Source organism: Nematolebias whitei, chromosome 8 (assembly GCF_014905685.2).
Source record: "Nematolebias whitei isolate Nwh7 chromosome 8, NemWhi1, whole genome shotgun sequence".
NCBI lineage: Eukaryota > Metazoa > Chordata > Actinopteri > Cyprinodontiformes > Rivulidae > Nematolebias > Nematolebias whitei.
The window spans coordinates 222,234-232,700 of record NC_056505.1 but is presented as its reverse complement, the minus strand read 5'-3'; the positions used below and the strand labels follow the sequence as shown (position 1 = coordinate 232,700).

Here is a 10,467-nt window from a genome sequence, read left to right as displayed (position 1 = left end):
GACGTCATCTCTTTCAGGGAAGACCCTGCATTTTTCAACACGATAATACCAGACCACATTCTGCAGCAATCACAACATCATGGCTACGTAGGAGAAGGATCCGGGTACTGAAATGGCCAGCCTGCAGTCCAGCTCTTTCACCTATAGAGAACATTTGGCGGATCATAAAGAGGAAGGTGCGACAAAGAAGGCCCAAGATGATTGAACAGTTATAGGCCTGTATTAGACATGAATGGGAGAGTATTCCTATTTCTAAACTGGAGAAACTGGTCTCCTCTGTCCCCAGACATCTGTTGAGTGCTGTAAAAATAAGGGGGGATGCCACACAGTGGTAAAAATGGACTTGTCCCAACTTTTTTGGGATTTGTTGACACCATGAAATTTGGAAACAACAGATTTTTCCCTTAAAATGATACATTCTCTCAGTTTAAACTTTTGATCTGTGATTTGTGTTCTATTCTGAATAAAATATTAGATGTTGGCACCTCCACATCATTGCATTCAGTTTTTATTCACAATTTTTGTAGTGTCCGAACTTTTTTGGAATCCGGTTTGTATTATAAATATGATTTAAACCAATTTAGAGCCATTCCTGTAATTCCAATATCATATTCAAGTCTCTGTAATAGAATATTATGCTCATCTGTATCAAGTGCTTTATCAAGTGAAGTTTGCCAAGTAGCTGTAAAATTATCAACTAAATGATCTAAGTCACTGTTCTCTGATGCATTACTCTGCAAGACAGAGGAAAACAATGGAAGAGATTGTTTAAATTTGGGTACAGCATTTTCTGATAAGCACCTGCTAAAGTGAAATTTACTCTCAGTGACTGTGTAGTCATTTAATGTTAACTCAAAGGTTATTAAAAAATGGTCAGACATAACAGAACTGTTAACCAACAATCCAAGAAAGTTCAATCTGGTCCTCTGGACATTCAAAAAAACAAAACCAACCAACCAACAAGCAGAAACAGGTAATCCACATCAATGTACAGGACAAGCTGCCAGAGAGTCTACTCGTTCTGGAAGAAATGATCCTAGCTGGTTTTGGGTCAACAGAAATCTGATCCAGATGAGGAAAAAAAAACATCAGGTAGAGCCCTCCACGGGTTCAGGATCTGACTGATCCGAGTTCAATGAAATTAACAGACAATACCAACAGCGTAATCTGAAACAGATCCTTCAGCTGACCAGCTCCGATCCGGTGGTCCTGTATGGATCCAATATCCAGATGAATGCAGATGGAAGATCAACAAAACTCTGATGCAGATGCCGGTCTTCCTTCGAGCAGCCCCTCCTCTGCGCTTCTTGGCACGAGAGGCTTCCTCCAGGCGAGTAGTGGTCAGACTGACTGTAGAGCCTGGAGCCATCCATGGCTCGGTTCTGGTCTGGTTCTGTCAAACTCCTCTGCAGACGACAGCAAACGCCCACGGAGAGGGCTGGTCCTTCGATTACAAAGTACCAGGCTGCCCGCTGAGGCTGAGACTGGCTTGGTTCTAGTCCGGCTTGGGTCAACTTCCCCACAGCCGACAGCAGACACCCATGAGGAGAGCCAATCCAACAGAAAGCCATCGCAAAACCACACAACGATCTCGGTCGGAACTGAAAAGACCACAGAGGACCGGATGGAAAGTCCAGATGGAAGGTCCAGTTGAAATCTGGAGAAAAACGCCAAACCTTGGGACAACGTCTCTCCCACTCGAGAGGCAACCTGGCCAGCAAGCTGCACTTGGGGTGACCGATGGGCTGGAAGCGGTCCTGGTCCTTGACTGAAAAATTCGAGGACAGTTCCGTTCAGCTCTCTGAGTCCACTGAACATCAAAGACGGCTGGAAGAGGAACCAAAACTATTAGTCCGGATCGAAATCGAGTCAGTTTGATGTTGTAGGACTGCAGAGAAGTCGAGGAGCTGCCATCCTGCTGCTGCTGGTGAGCTGACTGACCATCTGACGTGATCACATATTCTGGTGTGGTTGTTCTTCACGGATCAGGCAGCTGACTGTCAGACCACCATCAAGGCAATGTCAGACAATTGCCAATAAAATTTATGGTATTAAACTCGTTGGACAACTTCTGTGTTATTAAACAATAAAGCACAAAACTCCAAAAAGTCCAAAAAGTCATTATGTTCCAGTAAAAAACATATTTCTACCTTTTGTTGCACATAGTCCAGGATGTTCTTGAAATCAAGATCATCATAGTAGTGTTTAATTCCTTCTCGTATGGTACTCTGAAACAACGTTGATGTCTGGATAAGACAAAGGAACACAATGAGGGAGTGAGGGAGGCCTTTGCTTTAGGCACAGGCACAGATGATGCCAGTCAGATGCCATGTGAACAGCTTTGTGAGCTAACTGAAACTGATCATATCATTGGCTGGACTACAAATAAAATAAAGGAAAACATTTACCTTCTTTTCAAAGATGAGAGCTGCAGCGAGAGCAATTGCTTGGAGGAGCAGTAATACACAAAGAACACAAAGGAACTGTGGAAGGAGAAATAAAACGGATTCATACAGCAATTAGGCAATGAAACACAAAGGAAAGTGCTTATACTTGGCTTTATTACCCAATAGAGAAAGGCTGTGAGAAAAGCTGATATCAAATTTATTACGATCCTAAGCATTTGTGTTCTTCGGATGAAGAATCCTCACCTGTTCCCAATTTGCTCAAGGAAAATAAATGAATTGGTCATTCGTGACAAAAAAAAATCAATCATTTATGAAACATTTTCAGTTATGCACATGCTCTGCAGCTGTGTTTAGGTTTGAACAGACCGCTTGAGGATGTGCTGAGCAGCTGTGCCATTTCTTCGAATCCTGCTATTGAAATTATGCAAAACTGAAAGTTGCTGGTTTGAAACCTACTGAGAGCAACAAGCATACATTATTCATGAAATGTTATAAATATAATGAACATTTTGCACAAAATTTTAGAACTTTGATGTATTAAATTTTTAATCTTTTTCCTAAAAACACACAGACATCACTGACTTTTACTTCAAAATTTAATTTGCTCTTTCAGTTTATCTAATTTAGCCATACCTAATGAGACGGTTGCATAGCAACCACAATAATGTATCTCTGCTCCTTTTTGAAGGTTCTCATTTATTAACAAAACCAACAGCTTTTCCTTTGCATGAGAAGAGGAAAATAACATTAACGGTTCAGTAGTATTACTATTTTATTAACTGTACTGTTGTGCACTGAATATGAATTATATTTTGAGCAACTTAATGTTGTAGTAATTTGTGTAATTATACACAAATATACCCACATACATGTTGATTTGATTCTGTAAATGAATGAATAATCCAATCGGTGAAAAATTCTGAACATTCATGAAGAAAAGTTAATAAACTGCAAATATGCATCCAACCCGCCACCCTTCAGGGTTCCCACCATGTGCAGCAGGGTCTTGTTGTCCCTGAGGGATCCAACCATTCCTACTACAGACACGGTGAACATCACCAGGCCCAGCAGGATGAGCACCACGGCAGGAGCCAGGAAAAGTCCCTCCAAGGTTCGATTTTTCTGCCTTTCAACTTCTGCATACACCCCCACACACAGGACACAGAGGCCCACGAGCTGCAAGGAAACAAACAAAAAAATATTTAACTTAAGTATGTCAATAAAAATATAAACAACGGCCCTGCAAAAACTTCATTTTATACTAGTATTTTATACTACTGAATAGGCATACTACACCAGTATGCCCATCCATCCATCATCTTTACCCGCTTCTTCCTTTTTGGGTCGCGGGGGGTCACTGGTGCCCATGTCCAGCAATCACTGTGTGAGAGGCGGGGGATATCCTGGACAGGTCTCCAGTCCATCACAGGGACACACAGAGACAAACAAGAAAAACAACCATTCTCTCTCTCACCTAGGGACAATTTAGAGTTACCAGTCAGTCTAACATGCACGTTTTTGGTCTATGGGAGGAAACCGGAGTATGTGGAGAAAACCCACACAGCACAAAGAAAACATGCAAACTCCACCCAGAAAGACCCTCGGCTGGGATTTTAACAGGGGCGACCTTCTTGTTGAGAGGCGGCAGCTCCACCAACTACACCACCGTGCTGCCCCCACCAGTATGTCTTAAAGTAAAAATGTGTGTTTGGGAATTTTTCTTATGGAGACGATGCTTGGCAGGTATTTCCCACCTATTCTTGTGTGTGCTAAACAAAACTTTTCTGGGATTCTCAACCTGCCATTGTGTATCTGTTCTACCAAACTTAGCTGGTTGAAGCAGATGGTTTGCTAAAGGTTTCTTCCTCATGAGGGAGTTTTTCCTTTCCACTGTCGCCTTCATGCTTGTTCAATTTTTATTTTTAAATATGTTTCTGTTCTGTGCCCTGAGACAACTTCTGTTGTGACTTGGAGCTGAAGAAATAAACTGAATTGAATTAAAATAGATTCAAAACATTTTATGCATAAAGACTACGAAAAGAAAGAAAAGAAAGTCCGATAGTACCACTAGGGCTAACAAATTCATATTCATATTTTGTATAATCAGTTGAAAAATTATTCAATTCAATTCAGTTTATTTATATAGCACCAAGTCACAACAGAAGTAATCTCAGGGCAGTGAACATAAATATTAATATGTAAAATAGGTTAATAGAAATATCCATATATAAAAATTATAATTTAAGACTTTTCATGGACAAAACAAAACAAGGAACTCAGTGTCCCTTGACTGAATGTGGGTTACCGGTAGGGGTGCGAATCTCTCAGTGTCTGGTGTAGTGTGTCAAGGTCAGCTTTGCTGTACCTTCACTACAATATATTTTAAATAACGGGTTCTCTCTTTTTCAAGCTAATTACAGCCATGTGACAGAAGTAACTGTGCGTAGATGGTTTAATCGGTGACATGAGACGTTAATTTTCTTTGACCCATCAGAATCAATGTGGTCATTTATTGAATAGAATCAAAATTTAACATCAAAACATTGTACACTTGATTAGTTGATCTGGTTCTGATTAATAAAACTTGGCACGTTTTACTTAATAAAAACAACAGACATTTCTGAAGACCTCTAGATTAATTACTGGAGAAGTAGAAGAGTTTTAAAGATGGGAAATATGAGGAGTTTAAATGGAGAGGTTTGAAGGAAGATGTATAAAGGGAGTGTCTGTTCGGACCAGGATGGCACGCTCCTTTCAATACCAGCTCACCTCCGGTACACTTGGCGTGTCACGACTCGTTACCTTTGCCGGGATACCTCCGCTCAGGAACAGGAGTCCATTTCAACGCGACCTTTCAGCGTCTCCGGTAAGGATGGCTGGTCACCGTCAGAAGTCGTGTCACTTATCCGTTCAACAAACAGGCACAGCTCCCTTGGAAGTTGTAGGGCATTTATGCCCGGGTGGATTCACAGCAAGCATCTGTGAGTCCGTTCAGAGTTTCCACTCAGAAGTGGAAGACTCATGAAGACTGAGAACTCAAGACTGAGAACTGCAGAACTGCCACACTGACTCCAGAACTCTATAGTTCCAGGAAGTGTCGACTTTTAAAGAGTTGTTCCTTCTGGTCACTTTAGTACTTCCTGATTGGTTGAAGCAACCAACAGGGGGTGGTTCTAGTGATGTCAGAGGGTCATTACAAGTCAAGAAAACAGCAGGAATGTTTTAGAAACGTCCCGTACAGACAGAAGACATGTTATGTCGAAGTGGGAGGAAGAGAGGCCAGTAGCTTCTTGTTTACCATCTGCTAGGTTTAAAAACACGACACTTCGTTCTAATAACTCCTCTTCTGACTTCCGACCGACATCACTACTTCTCATTTCAGACAGAAGATCAAAAATGCATAATTACTTTGTAAAATAGACATTTAACTTGATTTCTAATTTAAATGAGGATTAAAAAAATCATTAATACTGTTTCACAGTTGATTTAAAATGAGTGGTTCACTTCAACATTTAGAAATGGTATGAACTAAACACACTTTTGATTTATCAAGATATTGTAAAATAGTGATGATAATATAAAAGAAGAGTGTTCTTTCATATCATTACTTCAGGAAACAATTAGACAGTCTCTGGATGAGCTAATTTGTATTTCTGGATTCAAATCAATGAAATAACAGTTCCTGTCCCATGAAGGTCCTCAGAGGCAGGTTTTGATTGGAGGCCGAGTCCACTACACTGGCGATCCGATTGGATTCCGGTTTTTGTTGTCATGATACCATTCAAAATCAATTTTTTGATTTGGAAACGATTTTTGATTCAGAAACAATTTTTCTATCGAAATGGTCAAATTTTGTTTAATTTATTATGTATATGTAACTGACAAGATGAAAAAATAAAACAACAATTTAAACAAATACAACATTTATTGAAAACAATCATTTTAGGTTCCTTACTGTATCAAATCTTTTTTATTCATTTTATATTTATAACAAAAATAGGAAAAATATAGGAGTGCATAAAATTCTGCAACTTAAATTACCTATATTAGGTTAGCTTAGTTGCCTGAATTTTTCTAAAAAAAAAAATAAATAAAAAAAATTTAGGAACAAATAATTCATCCATCAATCATCTTTATCCACTTCTTCCTTTTCGAGTCATGGGTGTCACTGGTGCCCTTATCAGCCATCACTGTGTGAGAGGCGGGGAACAACAGGTTTCCAGTTCATCACAGACAAATAATTCAAAATATATAAATAGAAAAGTAAACAGACTTCAGCCTACCAAAGTGCATTAAGCTTTAACTCAACATAAAATACAGACTTCACAGTTTTTTAACCATATTGCTCTAACATTTGGTACATTTTCAAAACTTTACCTAATATGAAATATACAGACTTGACAGTCTTAACCATATTGATTCATATTTAGTAAATCTTTAACAAAATTTCCAAACCTGTGCAAACCTGCACAAACTCTTCTGAACTGTAATAATTTATTAACCATAAATTGTATAATTTAGAACTGGCTCCAGGTGATGTCTCATCTGGCCTCTTCAACCTGTTAAAAAGACAAATTACATTAAGTTTGTTTTATAACTTGTCTTTAAGTTTTAGTATAATATGAGAAAAAATAGTTACCCTTTGAGCAGCAGCTGCATCAGAGCTTCTCCCATTTGTTGTTTCATGGTGAAGTTGTGGTGCTGCTTTATCGCAAAAAAAAAAAAAAATCTACATGAAGGAATAACATACGTTGGGTCCAGCATATTAAAAATAAACCTAAACCCCTGGGGAGTGGTGGCGCAGAGGTTAGATGATGGGCTTGTGACCGGAAAGTCGCAGGTTCACCTCCTGGTACCGTCTACATCAAAATATGGGTGGAAAAGGTGAAACACCCACACCTCCCTCCACCCTCATTCGCCCCACTCTGGGCCCCTGAGCAAGGCCCTTAACCCCCACCATCTCCCTAAAAAACAGGTCTCTTTTGAAAATGAGTTTTCATGGCTCAATGAGACTACCTGGATAAATAAAGGGTAAATGAAAAAAAAACCTAAACCCCTCACCTTCCACTGAGCTGTCTGCTCGTAAATCCTTTGTGATATAGCAGGAGATGGAGAGGGAAATCTTTGCAGCCTTTGGAGAGGCCTGGAAGTTTGTTACAGAGTTCGCTGGTCGGCTGCTTTGCTTTCATCTTCCGTGCATTTTGTCAGATTTCCAAAATACTGTATCGCAATTTTATTTTATGCTTATTGTAAACAACTGTGCTCTTGTTAAGCTCTGTCTTCTCCCGGAACATTGTAGGATCTGAAATTATTTTTAAAGATGAAGAGGCGGGTTGAATCACGCCGTCTCCCTCCTCTATGCTAGCAGGCTCCATTCAGATAAAGGGAGCTGGCTAACTAGCTTGCTGTATGGTGGCCTACATGGCTCAATTCTATGGCGGCCGAATGGGGAGTAGGAGCGGAAAAAATATAAACCTTAAATGCATTTTAAAATCGATTTATAGACCTTTCGAAACGATTCAGAATCACCAGGACTAAGAATCAAGATTCTTTGAAAAAACAATTTTTTTCTGCACCCCTAGTTACCGGGGCCCCACCCTGGAGCTAAGGCCTGGGGGAGGGGCTCGTCGGTGAGTGCCTGGTGACCAGGTCTATACCCATGGCGTCCGGTCGGGCTCAGCCCGAAGGACCAGTATGGGTTTGCCTTCCTGTGGACCCATCACCTGCAGGAAGGGCCCTAAAAGTCGGATGCACAATGCTATGGGCAGTGGCCGAAGGCAGGGACATTGGCGCTCTGACCCTGGCTTACCAAAGCTGGCTCTTGGGACATGGTATGTAACCTCTCTGGCAGGGAAGGAGCCTGAACTTGTGCGCGAGGTTGAGAGGTACCGACTAGATATAGTTGGATTCACCTCGACGCACAGCATGGGCTCTGGAACCGATCTCCTTGAGAGGGGCTGGACCTTATTCCACTCTGGAGTTGCCCACGGTGAGAGGCATTGAGCTAGTGTGGGTCCATTTGTATCCTCCAGACTTGGTGCCTGTGTGTTGGAGTTTTCACCCAGTAGATGAGAGGTTGGCTTCCCTTCGCCTTCGGGTGGAGGGGGACAGGCTCTGACTGTTGTTTGTGCCTGCGTGCCAAACTGCAGTTCAGAGTATCCGGCCTTCTTGGAGTCCTTGGCAGGAGTGCTGGAATGTGCGCCAGCTGGGGATGCCTTTATTCTGATGGGGGACTTCAATGTGCACGTGGGTAATGACAGTGTGACCGGGAGGGGCATGATTGGGAGGAACGACCTCTCTGATCTGAACCCGAGCGGTGTTCTATTGTTGGACTTCTGTGCTAGTCACAGTGTGTCCATCACAGACATCATGTTCAAACATAAGGGTGACCATAAGTGCACTGGGCACCAGGATGTCCTAGGAAGATTGACTTCATAGTATATCATCTGATTTGCGGTTTGTTTTGGACACTCGAATGAAGACAGGAGCTGAGCTGTCAACTGATCACCACCTGGTAGTGAGTTGGATCAGCTGGTGGGAAAGATGCCGGACATACCCGGTAGACCCAAATGTGTAATGAGGGTTTACAGGGAACGACTGGCAGAAGAACCCGTCAGAGAGCTCTTTAACTCACAACTCCAGGAGAGCTTTAAACAGATCCCAGATGAGATGGGGGACATTGAGTCCGAATGGGCCATGTTCCACGCCTCACTTGTTGAGGTAGTTCCCTTGAACTGTGGCTGCAAGATTGTCGGTGCTTCTCACGATGGCTATCCACAAACTCTGTGGTAGACACCCTGGGTTAGGGAGGCTGTCAAGTTGAAGAAGGAGTCCTATCGGACCTTGTTGGCCAATGGGACTCTGGAGGCAGCTGAGGAGTACCGGAGGGCCAAGTGGTCTGCAGCTTTGGCTTTTGGTGAGGAAAAAGCTTGGATGCGGGAGGAGTTCGGTGAGACTTTGGATAGACTCTTGGTCAGCTTTGAGAAGATTCTGGCAAACCATCAGGCGGCTGAGGAAGGGAAAACAGCACTTTACTAACACTGTGTTCAGTGAAGGTGGTGTGCTGTTGACCTCAACCAGTGACGTCGTCGGAAGGTGGAAGGAATACTTTTCGGACCTTCTCAATCCCACCAGCACTTCTTCAATGGAGGAAGCTGAGTCGGGAGACTTTGGGATTGATCCATCCAGAACTGTGGCTGAGGTCGCCGAGGTAGTTAAAAAGCTCAGAGGTGGCAAGGCTCCAGGAGTGGATGAGATTCACCCTGATTTCCTTAAGGCTCTGGATGATGTGGGGATGTCTTGGCTGACACGCCTTTGTAACATTGCGAGAACATTGGGGGAAGTGCCACAGGATTGGCAGACTGGGGTGGTGGTTCCCCTCTTCAAAAAGGGGACCGGAGAGTGTGCTCCAATTATAGGGGCATCACTCTCCTTAGCCTCCTTGGTAAGGTCTATTCAGGGGTACTGGAGAAACGAGTCTAATCGTTGGTCAAACTTAGATCTAAGAAGAACAATGTGGGTTCCGTCCTGGCCGTGGAACACTGGATCAGCTCTTTACCCTCACTAGGGTCCTCGAGGGGTCAAGGGAGTTTGCCCATCCAGTCTACGTGTTTTGTGGACTTGGAGAAGGCATTCGACCATGTTCCCTGGGATACACTGTGAGGGGTGCTCCGTGAGTATGGGATTGGAGGTCCGTTGTTACAGGCTGTTCAGTCCCTATACAAGCGGTGCGAGAGTTTGGTTCATATTGCCGGTAGTAAGTCGGACCCCTTCAGGGTGGGAGTTGGACTCAGCCAGGGCTGCCCATAGTCACAGATTCTGTTCATAACTTTTATGGACAGAATTTCTTGGTGCAAACAGCTGGCAGAGGGTTTCTAGTTCGGTGGCCTCAGGATTCCATCTCTGCTCTTTGCAGATGATGTGGTCACGTTTGCATCATTGTGCCGTGATCTTTAGCTCTCACTGGAGCGGTTCACAACTGAGTGTGAAGCAGCTAGGATGAGAATCAGCAGTGTAGTGAACTAAGCCTCAGGTCAAAATCTGGCCCTGAGGGCCTTCC

The 10,467-nt window shown here is 42.8% G+C and overlaps 1 protein-coding gene across 1 annotated transcript in view; it reads right to left on the bottom strand.

The window, feature by feature from the left end:
• Window positions 1-10,467, bottom strand: part of zgc:110329 (uncharacterized protein LOC550500 homolog) — a 58,941-nt gene that overhangs the window by 28,510 nt on the left and 19,964 nt on the right. Inside the window, exons 2-4 of the mRNA XM_037679965.1 lie at window positions 3,399-3,584; window positions 2,409-2,483; window positions 2,151-2,246 (exon numbers count right to left, since the gene is read on the bottom strand). Coding sequence (XP_037535893.1) covers window positions 2,151-2,246; window positions 2,409-2,483; window positions 3,399-3,584 — 357 coding nt within the window. The remainder of the gene's footprint in view (window positions 1-2,150; window positions 2,247-2,408; window positions 2,484-3,398; window positions 3,585-10,467) is intronic.